The sequence below is a fragment of the Dipodomys ordii genome, unplaced genomic scaffold, assembly GCF_000151885.1.
Source record: "Dipodomys ordii isolate 6190 unplaced genomic scaffold, Dord_2.0 Scaffold32, whole genome shotgun sequence".
Taxonomy (NCBI): Eukaryota; Metazoa; Chordata; class Mammalia; order Rodentia; family Heteromyidae; genus Dipodomys; species Dipodomys ordii.
This window is the reverse complement of record NW_012267248.1, coordinates 10,233,328-10,251,800: the sequence shown is the minus strand read 5'-3', so window position 1 is coordinate 10,251,800 and position 18,473 is coordinate 10,233,328. Positions and strand designations below refer to the sequence as shown.

Below are 18,473 nucleotides of genomic sequence, written 5' to 3'. Positions count from 1 at the left end.
TGGTGGTGGTGGTGGTGGTAGAAAGGTTCTGGGGCTACCTGTGCTATTCCCGCAGACATTTCACAAAATAACAGCTGAAAACTTCCCAATTCTTCAATGACATTTAGATATGAAGATTAAAAAACTCAGAGAACCCCAGCTGGATTTAATAAGGAAAAAAATATCTTTTATCAAGGCTTATTTTAGACAAAATACAAAAAGGACAAGACACAGATAATTCTGAAAGTAGAAAAGGAAAAGCATAAAGTCACATATATGAAATGCCCACAAGACTTTCAGCAGATTTCTCAGCAAAAATTGCACAGGCCAGAAGCTAATGGGATTAAAAGGAGGAGAAATAGAAGGGAGAAGAAGAGGAAGGAGGACACCAACCAAGAATACTATATCCAACATCTCTAATAATGAATGAAATTTTATAAAAAGCCAACACCATTTACAACAGCTTTCCTGTAATACATTTATCCAAAGAAAGGAAAGACCTTCACAATAAAAATTATATACAGTATGGTATATGCATGTGTGAGACTCCATGATAATCCCCTTTTGAACAATTAACTTGAGCCTTAACACACAGGAAAATGGGAAGAAGGGAAAATATCAACAAAATACTCTATCTACATGTGACTGTATACATGTGTGATGAGACTGGTTTGGGAAAGGAGAGTGAGGAGAAGGGAGATTATCTGAGGGGTAATTATGATCAAAAAGCATTGCATACATAAATGGCTTTGCTAAAGTAAAACCCCTTTGTACAGTAAAAAAAATAAAGCACTGACAAAAGAATTTAGAGAAGAACTCCAGAATAGAAAGATACGTCATATATATATATATATATATATATATATATATATATATCAAAGAAACTAATATTCTTTCTTGCATATATTTTTATTGTAAAAATACTACACAGAGGCGTTAGTTACATGAGTAAGGTAATGAATACATTTCCTATCAAGTGTTGTTACCTCCTCCTTTGTTTTTCCCCTACCATCCCTTCCCTCCCTACCTCCCCAACTCCTGCCCCACCCTAAAGTTGTAAAGTTTGTTTTCAACATAGTGTCTTGTACATCTCATTGTTACTAGTATTCTTAAATGACCATATTACTCAAAGCAATCTGTGGCTTCAATGTGTTTCTTCACAAAAATAGAAAAAATACGAAAACTGATATGGAGCTATACATACATATATATATATATACTATATACATATAATAGGTAAAGCAATTCTGAGAAAAAAACAATAATGCTTTCAGCACCAGAATACCTGACTTCAAAGTATACTACTATTATACTATAATAACTCAAATAGCATGGTCACAGCATAAAAACACACATATAGACCAATGGATCAAACCAGAAAACCTAGAAATTAACTTGTGTACATACAACACAATGATTTTTCCTGAAGGCATCAAGACTATATGGTAGAGAAAGGACAATCTCTCCAATAACTGGTGCTGGCAAAGCTGCCTAAAATATGCAAAAAAGTGAAACTCACTTTCTTCCTCTTTTCATACACAAAACTCAACTCAAAATGGTTCAATAAACCTACATAGAAAACAGGCCACTATGAAATTACACTAAGAAAACAAAGGAGGAACACTTCAAGACATTGGGATAGCCAAAAATTTCATGATAGAACCCCAAAGGCCCAGGTAACACAGGAATAATAATGGGGTCATAATGGATAATAATGGGGTTATTTATATCACACCAAGAACCTTCTATACAGCAGAGGGTGAAGAGTGAAAGCAGCTGGCTCAGCTACTCAGGAGGCTGAGATCTGAGGATCCCAATTTGCAGCCAGACTAGGAACACAAATTAAAGAGAATGTTATTTCCAATTAACCAGCAGAAAGGTGGAAGTGAAGCCAAGGTTAAGTGGTAGAGATCCAGCCTTGAGAAAAAAAAATGAGTCACAGCTTGAGGGCCTGTGTTCAAGAACCAGTATTGTCACAAGCACACACATGTGTACATGCACTTGTGCACCTGCACACACACACACACACACACACACACACACATGTATACACACGAATGAAGACAACCTACAAAATACAAGAAAAGATTTTCAAACTACTCTTCTAACAAGGGATTGATCTCCAGAAACTCAAGAAGCTAAACACAAAGATAAACCAAATAATCGAATATAAAATTGGGCTCACCGACTAAATAGACACTTCCCAAAACCTATACAAAGTTGCCCATATATATATGAAAAGGTGCTCTAGTTTGCTAGTCATCAGAGAAATGCAAACCAAAGCCACAAAGATATATCATCTCACCCCAGTTAAAATAGCTATTAAAAACAAACAAATCCTGATGAGCATACAGAGGAGACGGCATAAACTGTTGTTGGGAATGTAGCTGTAAACTTGGTGAGGAACGGCATGGAAATTCCTCAAAATGCTAAAAGCAGACCTGCTATTAATACAACAGCTCCACTACTGGGAATATACCAAAGGAGAGAAAAATCACTGCCAAAAAGATGCTGTGTGTGTGTGTCTGTCTGGCTGGCTGGGATTACAAGCGTGAGCCACTGTTCAGCTTTGCTTTGGTTGTTTTAAGTAGCATTGGATTGTGCTTCTGTGCAACTTGTGTTGGATTTCAGAATTTCAATGCAAAATTTAAAAGAGAATTAGAGAATTTTTATTCTTCAAAGTACTGGAGCAATTTCAATAGCACTAAAATGATCATTTATAGAACTTGGAGGCAGAAGTAGGTTTTTCTACAACAGACTGAGACATGCACATTTTTGCTAGGTGCTTCTTTAACAATTTGCTCTGTTTCTTTTATTAACATGTGTCAGTGAAGGTTTCCTATCTATTTAGGGGGTCCATTTTGGTACATTGCATTTTCCTGGAAAATTGTGCATATGCTCCAAGTTATCACCATCAAAACTTAGAATATGCCCAGACATTTGAAAAAGAAAACCTTTTTTAAAAAAAATCCCTAGTTTCAGCTGAGCACCAGTGGCTCACACCTGTAATCATAGCTACTCAGGAGGCTGAGATCTGAGGATCATGGTTCAAAGCCAACCTGAGCAGGAAAGTCCCCATGAGACTCTGATCTCCAATTAACTGCCAGAAAACTGGAAATGGTTCTGTGGCTCAAATGGTAAGGTGTTTCCCTTGAGCTGAAGAGCTCAGGGACAGTGCCCAGGTCCAGAGTTGAAAACCCACAACTGACAAAAAAAAATCTCTAGTTTCTACTTGATCCACAAATTCCTCTGAGTCTTCCCCTAGCTTGTAGCACCAGTCACTTATGTACTAAAGACAGAAATCTCAGAGATGCCCTAATTCCCTTCCATTCTTCATGACTTCCATCTCTCCAGTGTATACTAAACTCCAGCTCCAAAACACATCTGCCTCTCTCATTCTCTCCTCTTGTGTCCTGCTTCCTACCACTATCTTGACCTAAAGAATAGAGCCAAGCTCTCTTCTGTTCCTCACTTCTCAACCAATTCTCAATAAACACTGAGAATGGCTTTCTTAAAGTAAAAGCTAGCTTATTTTCTCCCCATCCCCACTGCCTTTGTTCCAAACCCAGGCATATTCCCACCAGTCACCCTTAATAACTCCTCAAAATGGGCCCCATGGACAAAGGAAGACTACTATACTCCTAATTGAAATTGAAATGGTTCCCCTCCCACCTGCTGCTTCTCAAAGACCTCAGCTTCTCTCCCACCTCACTTCATTGTTTAATGTCACAAATTACCTCATCTTCCATGTCAGTTTCCAGAAGAGGTCACACCTCTGCCCTCTATCAATGTGAGATAACTCAAGGTGACCTGCAATTACTTTGTTTACTTGTCCTGTTTCTGACTTCCTTCAGAAAAAATTTCAATATATTTTTATTGTTATTGTAATGGTGATGTAAAGAAAGGCTACAGTTACATAAGTCAAGTGATGAGTGCATTTCTTTTTGAACAATGTCACCCTTTCCCTCCCTTTCTCCAAGCTTTTCCCTCCTGTCCCCACCCACAAGTTGTATAGTTCATTTTCAACATAGTATCTAGTGAGTACCACTGCTGCATTGTTTGTTTGTTTACCCTCTGTCCTACCCTTTCTGTGCACCCTTACCCTCCCAAAGACAGATAAACTAACAAACAAGACATAAAGTACAGAAAAACAACAACAAAGGAAAAAACTCATGTCCATTTCTTAGAGTTCATTTTGATAAATATGATTTTATGTGATCATATGCATATAGCAATTGAGCCTTTGTGATCCTCTCCTAAGAATATCCTCCTTTAGTCTCACTGTGTGAATGTTTAGAGACCTGTAGATTTTATCATGCTCAAGTGTATTTTTTTGTATTTTTTAATATCCAGTGTGTTTATGGGGCTAAAGACTTAAAGAGAGACTTCTCAGAAGAAGAAATAAGAATGCAAATCAATACAAATCAAAACAACATTGAGATTCCACCTCACACCAGTTAGAATGGCCATTATCAAGAAAAGTAACACTGTCAGATGCTGGTGAGGATGCGGCCAAAAGGGAATGCTACTACACTGTTGGTGTTTAACCACTCTGGAAAGCAACATAGAGGTTCTTCAAAAGACTAAACATAGAGCTTTCCTATGACCTAGCAATTCCACTCCTGGGCATTTATCCAATAGACCACAAACAAGGCCACACTAAAGCTACCAGCACAACCATGTTCATTGCAGCACTGCTTACCATAGCCAAGATATGGAATCAACCCAGGTGCCCCTCAATGGACAAATGGATCAAAAAAAATGTAGTAAATACACATAATGGAATTCTACTCTTCCATCAGAAACTATGATAGGGTACCATTTGTAAGGGAATGGGAAGACTTGGAAAAAATATATTAAGTGAAGTAAGCTAGACCCAAAGAAACATAGGTGGCATGGTCTCCCTCATTGGTTATAACTAGAATGTGCCTATAAATCTATAAATAAACACCCAGCTGTGGTATATTTGATACAGGGTAGGCACTGGGTTAGGAATACTGAATGATTCAGACCAGAGGAGTAGTTTCTAGGTTGGAAGGGAGCTCATCTGTGGAGATGCAGTCTGTACTAAGCATGAGGATATTTTTCAGTGCTTTCTTCCCCCCACCCCAATTCATATTGAACAACATAAACAAGCACCTACCTGAGGGATGCAAACCAGGCCTCAGGTTCTTTACAGAGGTTTAGTTGGGTTAAGCCTGGAAGAAATTGGTCCATTCTTATTATATCCATATTAGGCATTTTTAAAAACAAAAACATATATCTATGAGTTCCAGTTCACAGATCATTACACTGCTTGATAGTGGATAGAGGCTCTGTGGTATTCTATTAATATTCTCACTTCACTCTGTCTTATGGAAAGTCCCAGTCATTACAACCAGCACCTAAATCCCCAGGAGGCATCTCATGACTCCTATTCAAAGCATTGAGTCCTTCACTCTGGCAGCTCTAGGTTAGGGCTGAAATAATCTTATCTGAGAGAAGTATTTTTCATTTCTGACCAAATATGCAAAACCATCACTGAGATAACATGACAGAGGAGGGGCTGTAGCTACTTGTGTGACTCTCGATCTTGAGATTTTGTGATCCTCAGTGTTGACCTCAGATCATAATATTCCTGTCTATACAACCTAGATAGCTGGGCTTTCAGGCATGTTGTACCATGTCAGACTGGTTTGTTGAAGTGTGGGTCCTGCTAACATTTTGCATGGGCTGTCCTTGAAATGTGATCCTCCTATGTGATTCTATGTGTGAGTTGATGGAATTATAGGCATACACCACTCCTCCCAATTCTATTTTAATTAATAATGTAGCCAAAGCTACTTGAGGATCCTCAACATATAGTAATTGAATGAGAAGCCCTGATTCAAAGACGTTTGAGATTAACTCACAATCACAGGCATTCAGTGAAGATGTTTTAAAGAGATATACTACCTCCATCATATCTAATGCTCCATAGAGGGTTATAACTGTAAAAAGGTATTTTTTTTGTTTCATTTTGGTCAGTCATGGGGCTTGAACTCTGGGCATGGGTGCTGTCCCTGAGCTCTTCAGCTCAAGGCTAGTGTTCTACCACTTGAGCCACAGTGCCACTTCCGGTTTTCTGAGTGGTTCATTGGAGCTAAGAGTCTCATGGACTTTCCTGCCTGGGCTGGCTTTAAACCGTGATCCTCAGATCTCAGCCTCCTGAGTAGCTAGGATTACAGGTGTGAGCCACCGGCGCCTGGCTTTGTAAAACGTTTTGGAAAATGGTCCTTACAGGCATCCTCATTATTATGACATGGAATAAATAGTAGGATAGGTTAACAAGTCTTAAAAGAATCCTTCTGCTTGAAATATACAGTAAAAATCATAATACAGCCAATCCTTGATCTAATTTATTTGTGCTTGTGGGAAAGTAAGTTTTTCCCATTACAAATCATGTAAGAACCCTTCTGATTACTCTAGTAGGAGCACTAGGGCTTTCCCCAGAGCAGAAACAGAGGTGCAGACTTTGCTCTCCATTCCCCACATGGGTTGTAGATAACATTCCAAATCTTTGGGAGCAGCAGCTTCAGCTGTTAAACTGACAAATTAGACTAGAAAAATGCATAACCAAGTAAATCCATGTGTTATTTTTTTAATTTATATAGGCAGGACACAGTAGCTCATATGTGTAATCCTAGCTACTTAGAAGGTAGAGATTAGAAGGGTGGTGTTTTAAGTCATCCTATCTCAACCTATCCTTAGTGTGGCAGCATGCACCTACATTTGAAGTAGAAATAGGGGGATCACAGTCCAAACTGGCCCAAGCAAAAACATGAGATTATCCCCAAAACAATTAAAACAAAAAGTGCTGGGGTCTATGCTTAAGTGGTAAAATGGTCTGCCTAGCAAGCACAAAGGCCCTGCATTCAAATCCTGAGACCACCAAAGTGAGTGTGTGTGTGTATACATATGTATTTATGCATATATTTAACATATGCATATATTTTTATGAAAAATATATTGATATTATTCTATCAAGGATATAATAGGGGAAGGTGGCTCAGTGGTAGAGTGCTTGCCTTGCATGAGGTCCTGGGTTCAATTCCTCAGCACCACATAAGCGGAAAAAGTTGGAAGTGGTGCTGTGGCTCAAGTGGTAGAGCGCCAGCCTTGAGCTGAAATGCTGAGGAACAGTGTCCAGGCCCAGAGTTCAGGCTCCAGGACCGACAAAAAAAAAAGGATATAATAAAGTACATTACTAAAATCACTAAGTATTTATGCAGAAATGTAAATCTACTCATGTTATTTTTAAAATAATTTGGAACAAAAACAAAAAAATCACAGAAATTTGGATGTTTCTGTAATATCAATTTTGGACTTCCTGTCTGATGTTCTTTTTATTTTATTTTATTTTATTTGGTTCCGGTCGTGGGGCCTGAAATCTGGGCCTGGACGCTGTCCCTCAGCTCTTCAGCTCAAGGCTAGCGCTCTACCTCTTGAGCCACAGCACTACTTCCAGCTTTTTTCTTTTTGCTTATGTGGTGCTGAGGAATCAAACCCAGGGCCTCAGGCATGCAAGGCAAGCGCTCTACCACTGAGCCACCTTCCCAGCCCCTGCCTGATGTTCTTAAGCCAGGGGGCATCGTTGGAGACGACCCGAGCAAGTGGCCAGTCTAGCAGGATGCAGCGCTTTGGACTCTGAGATGAGTTTTGACCTCCCCACCCACACATAGGCCAGCAAAAGCAGTCAGTACCTCCTACATCCATCAAAATACTCCCAGAAACAAGAGGGTTTTTAAAAAAAGAAGAACCTTAGTGCTTGATGGTCACAAAATGACTTCAGATCCGCAGACTGTCTACTCCAAAACTCCTACGATTGAACAAAAGGTTTAGGATAGTTAACACACACTTGCCTAAGAAAGACTGTCTCCAAACACAAAGAACATCCCAAACCAAAGAACTCACCAGCGCCTCCTTCTCAAGGAGTTGTAGAGCCTGAATATCCTTTTCCAAATCTTTGAACTCTTGAAGAACAGAACTGTGAAATGCCTCTAGTTTGTTCAGTCTGATAATGTACAAGTAACAGATGTCATTGAAACTGCTGTGTGTAACCAAAGGCAAGCTTTGTCAATTGTCTCATTACAGAACTACTCGTGTTTGCGTTCTCCTCCCTTCCCTCCACACCTGCTAATGTCCAACCCCTGAAGTCCAGTGCCATGAAGTCCTGTTCGCCTTCCCAGAGGAAGCTGGCAGATCCACACTTTTCTTATATAGCACAAGACAGATAGTCCCAGAGAAGAGGCAATGGCAGTTCAGCATCCTCTCTACATCCATCACCTATCAACCTTTCTGTTTGGCCTTAGGGTGACCTTGAAAGCTATGGGTCAGGCCAGAGATGAGGTCATATACCCTTCTCTACCTCTGTGCTTTAGATCTAACAGACGCAACATTCCAACTATTGTCTTTCTGGTGTTTGTTGCCACTGTGTTTGTTTCTCAACTGCTTGCTTGCTTGCTTTTTGTCTTTCTTTGCCATTAGACTGAGTGTTCTAGGAAGACAAGAGCTCCCTTGTTTGGATGTTGAATGTGCCATCATGGCCATGTGTTAAAGGCTTAATCCCAGAGTGGCACTACTGAGAGGTGGTGGAACCTTTAAGAGGTGGAGCCTCGTTGAGAGGTCTTTAGGTCCTTGGGGTTGTGCCCTTGAATGGGGCTATTGGACCAGCATCTTTGATTGCTTTCATGTCCTGGTTATGGATAAGTGTTTGTTTTCTTCTGCCAGGCTTACCCAACATAAGTTGTCTCCCTCCTCAAGCCCAAAGCAATAAGGTCAATGCATCATGGACTGACTGAAACCAGTGTCCAGACAGACACTGAACCAAATAAACTTCTTCCCTTTATAAGCTGATTAACCCACTGATTTATTAATAACCAGAACACTGACCAACAAGCAGGAGTCACTTCTGTCTTACAAGTATGCTGTGTCCATAGTGTTGCTTGGGGTGCATTTATAGACTGAATATGTAGCTGAGCAGAAGTTCCTGAGATATAACACGAACTCTACCAACATCCTTCAAGAGCTTGCTTGAACAAGTGACATTGCATATACATAAAAGCTTGACAGAAAAGGTCAGATAAGTTGATGTTGGGCAAAATGAACCCCAAGATAAGGACTCAAGTGGTTTTTCTTTCTTGCTATTGTTTCTAACATATTTATAAGGTGATTTTTTTTGTTGTTTTGTATGTCCCTCCCCCACGGTATAAACCCGTTTTCACTGTATTTGATGTTAGTATAATTTGGGGAGTGTAAGGGAAAAAATTGTTTCAATAGGGATACAGGTGGGCCCATTGCAACAATGAGATGTACAAGATGTTATGTCAAAAACCGAACTTTACAACTTTGTGGGGGTGGAGTGTAGTCGTGGAGATGGGAGGGCAGGGATGGTAAGGGAAAAACAAAGGTGGAGGCAACAATGCTTGATAAGAAATGTACTCATTACCTTGCCCATGTAATTGTAACCCCTCTGTACCATATTTTCACAATAAAAACCTTAAAAAATAGATGTTTCTATTAAAATCATGTATTCCACCCTAAGAGACTGGCTACTTCAGCTTGCCCAACTGACATACCATCCTTTCCTTCCTTCCTTCCTTCCTTCCTTCCTTCCTTCCTTCCTTCCAGGTAGGCCATACTTACCAAAAAGTAGCAATTTCTATACTTGCTTCCTCTGAACAAGAAAACATCACTCAGGAGACACTTCCACTGCTATTATCTGAATTTAACTCTAATCACTATGGAAACTCATCCCCCTCCCATTTCCGGTCCCTAACCTTGCCCCTACCCTCTGCAGTCTAGCTATCTACATACTGCTTGCTATATAGCTATGGTGGCGGGTAGAATGGGGAATGTGTGCACAGTGCACATGATTTTATTGTAGTGTAATACACATAATCCATGTTAAGTGTGGGATTTCATGGCATTAAGTACATTCACAATGCCCATCATCCCAGATGTCTTACCCATCAAATAATAATTGTCCCTTCCTTCAACCTCTAGAAACTTCTTTTGTGTCTGTCACTATGTGTCTTTTCACAGACTCTTCAGGGTACCTTATCTAAGTGGAATAACACAATATTTTTCTCATATTCTTTTCATTTGTGTTGCAGCATGGGTCAAAATCAAATTCCTCTTTCAGGCTGAATGACATGCTATGGTATTGCCACACCATTCAGCATTTATCCAGAATTTTAAAATATACATCCATGCTTGCTCTGTCTTCACACGTGAATTATAATTCTGTGTGTACCAGTGCTAGGGCTTGCACTCAAGGTCTCTGATACATGAAGATCTTTTTCTCTCAAGGCTTGTGCTCTACCACTTGGGTCATACCTTCACTTCCAGGTTTTGGCTATTTAACTGTATATAAGAATCTCATATTGGGTGCCGGTCGCTCACACCTATAAGCCTAGCTACTCAGGATGCTGAGATCAGAGGATCGCGGTTCAAAGCCAGCCTGGGCAGGAAAGTCCGTGAGACTCTTGTCTCCAATAAACCACTAGAAAACCAGAAGTGGCGCTGTGGATCAAGTGGTAGAGCGCTCACCTTGAGCTGAAGAGTGCAGGGACAGTGCCCAGGCCCAGAGTTCAAGTCCCATGACCGACCAAAAAAAAAAATGAATCTCACAAAGTTTCCTTCCTAGACTTGCTTCAAACCAAGATCCTCCCATCTCAGCCTCCTGGGTAGCTAGTATTATAAGCAAGAGCAAGCAGCTCCCAGCTGTAAATTATAAAAAAAAAAAAAATTAAGAACAGAATTTTAGAGCAGAAATAGGGGGATCTTGAGTTCAAAGGCCCACCTGGGCAAAGTTAGTAAGACCAAACAATTAAAAATTTAAAACAGAATTTTTTAAAGACTGGTGGTAGTGGGGAGATGGACTAGAGTAGAACTCAAGCAGTAGAGCACTCCTAGTGAGCATGACGCTCAGGGTTCAATCCCCAGTACCACATATACAGGCCAATGAGAGCCTTAGGAGAACACAGCATTCAGTCCTCACCTTCTGGATGGAGAATGGGCCACCTAAAGGGAACTCTGGGTATTGGTTCCTTAGGCCAACATAACACTGGTGGGATGATTGTGGTTTGTGAATGATCATACTTCTGTGGATTTCTTTTGAAACCCAGTACTTACCTGCACAGGAATATCTGGTCTAAAAGTTTGATTAGGCAATCGGGTGCTTTCTTTGCCTTTTCTGAATAAGGTGGAGTCATTCTGTGCCTAAGCTAAAAGATATGAACAAAAATAAAATGATCACATTTGGGTAAGACATGACTACAACATTGAGTTGCATTGCATTAAAGCTGATCACCAGCTCCATAATATTCACAACAAACATTACAGCTAAGGAACAGTACATTGTTCTATGCTCCTTTTAGATATTACCTAGGGTTTGGGTGTTTTTGTTTTTGCTTTTTTGTCAGTTATGTGGGTTGAACTCAGGGCCTGGGCACTGTTTCTGAGCTTTTTTGCTCAAGACTAACAACCACTTTGAGGCACAGTGCCACTTCCAGTTTTCTGGTGTTAATTAAAGAGTCTCATGGCCTTTCCTGCCCAAGCTGGCTTTGAACCACGATTCTCAGATCTCAGCCTCCTGGGTAGCTAGTGTTATAGGAGTAAGCCACAGCACCCAGTCTAGGTTTTATATTACAGAGGTCAAGAGAAAATAGAGAATATACATCATGCTACCCATATACATATTGAACACTATGAACACATTTCCATCGTAAAACTGGTTCATATTGGTATGGCAGAAAAATAAGACTTTAAAACTTTCTTCCAAGGTAACTCAATCAGTGTTGGCTAGGGTAAGATATTTTTCTCAAAGGTGCTAATATGTACATCATTAGGGACTTGCAAATAACAAGGCAAAAACGGAGGCACCTGAAATGGCCATGTTCATCTTGCAAACAAGGCTCTGAAGCACCTTATATGCTCCGTGTTCCCAAGGGAGTCCTTCCTCAACTGACACCCACCACATCTGCCACCTCCTACCCTGAGTCCTGTCCTCCACACCTGACCCAAGGTCTTTTCCTCTGTCCCTACTCCTTGTCTGTTACTGTGACCAAATCTTTGCTACTAATGAAAGCAACTGGAGCAATCCATCAAGGGACAAAACTAGGATGGTAGAAAAAACAAATATACCTTCTAAAGACTCAAGAGCATCTTCATGTACAAGGATTACGGTACAACTAATATAGGAATTTCCCGTTTCAAACTCATAATGAGTTAATTTTTCTTTCTTTTTCCTTGCCTACCTCCAACGTTATGTATTTATTTTGTGTATACCTGTACTGGGACATGAACTCAGGGTCTGGGTTTTGTCCTTAGCTTTTATCCCTCAAAGCTAGTGCTGTACCTTCTCTTCTGGATTCTTGGTGGTCAATTTGAGATAAGAGTATCACAGACTTTCCTGTCTGAGTTGGCTTCAAATCAAGATCCTCAGATCTCAGCTTCCTGAGTAGCTAGGATTACAAGACTGAGCCACTGGTGCCTGACCCCAACCAGCTTTGATGAGGTATAACTGGCAAAAAGAAAGTGTTCATATTCAAGGGCTACACATGATATTGTATCATACATATACATTGTAAAATGGTAACTGAAATGGTTACCATCACCACACATAGTTATCTTCATATTAAAGATCTACTGACTTCTCAGACATTGAGAACAGATTATTTTTAGCCATGTCTCCATGCTCTGCTTACTCATTGTATGGCTGAAAGTGTGTACCCTTTAACCTACTTCCCCCTATTTCTCTCATGCTTCTGAGCCCTGCTCACTACTATTCTTTTTGCTGCTTCTAATCCAAGTTTTTTAGAGTGGGGGGGGGGGAAGCTAGGCACCAGTGGCTCATCCCTGTAATCCTAGCTACTCAGGGTGCTTAGGTCTGAGGATCATAGTCTGAAGCCAGTCCAAGAAGGAAAATCCTTGAGACTCTTATCTCCAATAAACCACAAAAAGCTGGGTGTGGCACTGTGGCTCCAGGGGTAGAGTGCTAGCCTTGGGAAAAAGCAGCTCAGGGACAGCACCCAGGTCCAGAATTTAAGCCCCTGGACCTGGAGGTGGGGGGAAGGTGAGAGGGTTAAAAAAAGTAATAGAGGGGTGACTTTTATTGAAATATTTTATATGCACATATGGAAATATCATGATGAAACTCTTTTGTGCACTGACTATATACTGTTTTTTTAAAAGAGAGAATCAAGGATCCCAAGGGGGGAAAATCGAGATCATGCAGTATTTGCCTGGATCATTTGATTCCCCATCACCCCTTCTGGGTCCCTAGTGAGCTTCTTTTTTCATTTTATTACCTCGTGTCTTTTTTTCACTTCACTAGTGAAGTTTTCCAGGGCTGTTACAAAAGCAGAACCATTCAAGTCCTCTGGCTCTTCTTCTGAGGACGAAGGAAAAATGCCTAGTAAATAACAGCAATAAAATATTTTTTAAAAAAAACAACAACTAAAACTGTGTTTGAAGTAGACAAGCTTGGTCCATCCGCTGGTTGGAGGATGGAACAATCTGTCAGAAGCCCTAGTACACCCCACTAGCTGCCTAGACCTCACCGTGGAGCAACACTGACAGCAACTGTTACAAGCGGTATTCTTAAAAACAATGGTTAGAGCATGCCAGTAGGGACAACTTGGGATAGCAGATTCATTCTAGGTGTTGGTTTCACAAGGGTTTAGAGGTATCTGTTCTAAATGTTTTTCATCCATCTGAGGATTTTGTTCCTTATCAAAACCACGTGACTGGGGGCGGGAAATGATGGAAGGGGTGACACTCATCAGGATGCATTGCACTCACAAACTGACATACTGAATTGAAACCCTTTTGCAGGACTATTTAAGTAGAATAAAAAATTAATTTATAAAAACATCAAACGTGAATTAGAAACTGCCAGGGTCCACATTGGACACAGAAACCATGTCACTTGCACAAATTCACACCAGCAGTGGCAGGCTTTGAACCCAGGATGTGAACCTACCGCTGTGTGGTGCCTCTAGACCTCCAAATTTACCTTTCTCAAAACATGTGATGCCATTCATGCAGGCCAGCCCCACCCATACACAAATTTTAAATCATTCTCTTTACTTGATATAGCTTAAATAAGTATAAATGAATTTAATTGATATCATAAGTCAATTTAATTGGTATGGACTAATTTAATTAGCATGGATTTAGTCAATAGCCATCAGATAAGCAGAGCAAGACCCACAGCTTTGCAATGCTTAGGCCTTGAAGGTGGCCACAAAGCAAAGGGGCAGCCACGCAGATGTCAGCGTGGGAGGCTGGCTTCTTTTATCTACAACTTGTGCAACAATTTGCTTTCCTCTTAAAGAACAAAAGGCTCCGTTTGAAGGCCTTCCCAGCCACAGGACCTGCAGGATGTAACTCCCTTGCAATTCACAGAGGCATATTGCACGCAGATATGTCTAACAGTGGGGGGATGTGAAGTTACCTTCCAAATCGGGGGATCCTGGAGCCTCTTCTTCCAATCTTGACTGCTTTGGCTGAGCCAAACTCCCATCTGGCATGTATAAAAGCAAACATAGCACACTGGTGCCTCTTATCCCAAATTTATCTTGTCCTCTTTTCACACCTTGACATTCTACAAGCGGATCTCATCCCTTGTCTGTTACAAATTACTAAGCAGAGCCTAAATAGAAAAGCTGATTTTACACACACACACACACACACACACACACACACACACACATATCTGCTGATGCTTGAAGTAGTTCCTAAAGGGATAAGCAACCATTTGATGAGCTGGAACATTCTGCTTAGCAAAGTACAGACAGACTTGATAAACGTAGTGTTCTTAAAAAGCAGTAACCATGGGCTTTAAAAAATATTTTCAGGACTTTACAACTTTGGTGCGGGGGGGGGGGGAAGAATTGGGTGGGAGGGCGGGGGGGAGGTTGGGAAGGGATGTGGATGTGAAGGGTAAACAAAAGAGGAGGCTGCAATGCTTGATAAGAAATGTACGCATTATCTTGCCCATGTAATTGTAACCCCTCTGTACAGTATGTTCACAAAAAAATAAAAATAAAAAAAGAATTATATCATATTTGTCCAAAAAGAAATGTATTCTTTACCTGACATGGAGCCATAGCAACCCTGTATATCATCTTTATAATAACAATTAAACATAAAATAAATAAATGAAGCTCCTAAAAAAAAATATTTTCAGGGCACCCAGCTAAATTGCAGAGTATCACTAGGACTTGAACTCAGGACACTGAACTCTCATTACATTTTTTTTAACTCTCACTTGTTTTTTTTTGTTGTTTGTTTTTGCTTATAGCTGGCACTCTACCAGATGAATCACACTACCAGTTCCAGCTTTTTGCTGCTTAACTGGAGATCAGAATTGCACAGATTTGTCTGTTCTGGGCAGGCTTTGAACTGTGATGCTCAGATCTCAGCCTCTTGAGTTGCTAGGATAACAGGTGTGAGCAATGAGTGAACGGCTTCTGTCTTCACATATCATCGAGTAACCGCTGTTTCCTCATAAAGTCCTGGGATGTGATTTCTATCATTCGCTCAGTGGGAATGCTGGTGTGAGTGTGGGGAGCTGTAAGATGCGGTTGGCAGACAGTGGAGGAGCAGAGGGCAGGTGCTGTTCCTTCACTCTGTTCCTGCTGCCCTGCTCTCCTTCAGGTCACCAACTGTCTGAAGTACATTCTCATCTCAAGACCTACGGACTTCGGGGTTCCTTCTGATTGGAGCATTTCCCCCATACAACTGCACTAACGCTTTCTTTGGACACTAACCTAAATTTTCAATACAGTACCCATTTCTTTCTTTCTTTCTTTACTTTTTTTTTTCTTTTTTGGTCAATCACAGGGCTTGAACTCAGGGCCCCTGGGCACTGTCTCTGAACTTTTTCACTCAAGGCTAGCCTGGAGATGGAGATTCTGGAGCATATAGAACCCTTCTTTGAAGCACACTGAAGCACAATGCTTGTATTACTCCCACTGCACTGAAGGCCTGGCTCTTCAAAGAAAAGAGACCTTCTCCACAGGAGCAGGAACTATGTCAGGAAAGGATGTGAGTCCTACATGGTGTCACTGACTTGTTTGTTTCCATAGTAACACATGGGTAGGCAAGGGGAGGGCTCCACAATTAAAACAGCTTTATTTGCATAATGGTTCCAAGGAAATGTGGCCAGTGTATACATTCTCTTCTGCTCTGAACGCAATCCCAGGCCTCTCCCTTACCCCATCTCCATGCTCTTTCACTCTGACTCATCACAGACCTGCAGATTTTTTTTTGTATGCTTCTTTTAGGTAGCAATTTCTCAACATTCTCACACAAGGGCTAAAACTCCCAGGTGCCATGGCTAATGCCTGGCATCCTAACTGCTTAGGAGACTGAGATCTGAGGACTGTGCTTTGAAGGCAGCCTAGGCTCGTACCACCAATTACCAAAAAGCTAGAAGTAGAGATGTGGCTCAAGGTGCAGAGCACCAATCTTGACTCAAAAGCTAAGGGACAATGGTCCAGGCCCTGAGTTCAAGTCCCAGTACTGGAACAAACAAAATAGAGGATGCTAAAGCTATATAAACCACCTTAAAAAGTAAACAGAGTAGCCATACAAGTGGTCACAGAGAATGCTAGCTCTGAGTGTGTGCTGGGAGGATCTTACTTCCTCAAGAACTCGGCTTTTTGCAGTTCCATTGAACATTTTGCCACCCAGAGAACTCTGCACTTACCTGACCTACTGGGCACAAGTTTAATGAAGAGTTACACGTTACATTTTGCAACTCTTACGTCCCTAAAAGCCACTTTTGAGGACAGGACCAATACTATAGTTAATAAGCAAGGGTCCTAAGTTAGGGCATTTTAAAATCTTGTTTTGAAGTGACACCTTGTGGCATAGAATGATAAAGGCCAACAGTGTGTGACAAGCCAGAATAGAGTTCTTTACAAAAGATCTTGGGGGGGGGGGGGAAACTATACTAAGCGAAGGGAGCCAGATCCAGAAAAATATAGGTCACATAGTTTCCCTCATTTGTGGTAGCTAGAACGTGCCTATAAATCTGAAAGCAAACACACTGGATGGTAAGCAAGGTGTTACCAATGAATTAACTGAAGGGTAATGGGCTCTAGGGACAACATAAATAGTATAATTTTTTTTAAAGACTAAGTCAAAACCCAACAAAATAAGTACCAGGAAATGGGTACTTGCAAAGGGGGAATGGAGGGCTGAGAGGGGAAGAAGAATGAAGGGGGAAGTAGGGAGAATTCAGGCAAGAACTTATTGTATATACCACAGAATTGAGAACTGTAAGGAAAAGGGGAGGCCAAAGAGGGGAGTGTTAAAGTGACACCTTATACATATAAACTGATTTGTTAAAGTGCAAAAAATTCAATATACAAGCTAAAAGTAAGATAAGCCAGGGAAGGGGAAGGTTGGGAAGGGTAGATGGGACTACTGAAAGGGATGACATTGATTCAAGATGCACTGTATTCTAAACTGTTTCAGTGAATGGCAACTCCTTTGTACACTAATATAATCTATATTATACATTTTATTGTTATATGTTATATAAAATATAAACATATAATATTAATATATTATGAACTTAATAATACTAGGATCCGAGAAGCAGAAAAAAGCATAATAAAATTGTTGAAAGCAAAAAGAAAAAGATCTTCGATATGATAGGAAGAGCTCTTTCCTAATGCCAATGTCTTTTTTTATTCTACCAATGTTTCTTAAGAGCTGATAACATACAAAATACCCTTTTTATGGATTGGTGCATTTAAAATATGTAAACCATTGAACCATAAATATTTATGTGTGACTATAACTATTTTTTCAAGTATGGAATTCTGCTGAGGTTTATGATTTAATATTAAGGTTTTATAGATTTCTTAGCTTCATTCTCAGCAATTACTGCATTCTCTCTGCCAAGCTCTGGACTTGATACTCATGGGCCAGAATGAAACAAAGGACCTATCTACCTGACTTCCAGATTCTAGAGGCCTTTCTACAAAGGTAGGTGAGAATAAAATGCAAAATTGTAAGTTGTCCTAAGTTAACTTGACTTTCTGGGAGCACCACACACAAAAATTCCACAGTGAACAGGAAAACATGATTTTGGCATTTAATTAAAGCTGTTGTTAAGAGTCTGCAGCACTTTTGAAATGTTTTAGGATCTCTGCTTCTGGGAATAAGAGGGTGCTAGAGGTTGAAACCAGATCTTCTGCATCATAAACATGAAATCCAATACTGATGGAGTTACCAGCTCAAAATATTTTCAAGGTAATTGCCTTTTTACAGCAGAAATTACTCAAACATCTTTTGAACAATAGCTGGATTTTTTTCCTGGTTACCTATCCTGCCTGCCGCTTCTGGGATGTTTTTTTTTGTTTTTTGTTTATTGTTTTTGTTTTTGGGTCCAGTCGTGGGGCCTAAACTCTGGGCCTGGGCGCTGTCCCTCAGCTCTTCAGCTCAAGGCTAGC

The 18,473-nt window shown here is 40.5% G+C and overlaps 1 protein-coding gene across 1 annotated transcript in view; it reads right to left on the bottom strand.

The window, feature by feature from the left end:
• Sycp2l (synaptonemal complex protein 2-like) overlaps positions 1 to 18,473 on the bottom strand; it is a 103,256-nt gene that overhangs the window by 8,757 nt on the left and 76,026 nt on the right. The window contains exons 29-33 of the mRNA XM_013016632.1: positions 14,459 to 14,536; positions 13,311 to 13,414; positions 11,134 to 11,225; positions 7,912 to 8,011; positions 7,758 to 7,816 (exon numbers count right to left, since the gene is read on the bottom strand). Of these exons, the coding sequence (XP_012872086.1) occupies positions 7,758 to 7,816; positions 7,912 to 8,011; positions 11,134 to 11,225; positions 13,311 to 13,414; positions 14,459 to 14,536 (433 nt within the window). The remainder of the gene's footprint in view (positions 1 to 7,757; positions 7,817 to 7,911; positions 8,012 to 11,133; positions 11,226 to 13,310; positions 13,415 to 14,458; positions 14,537 to 18,473) is intronic.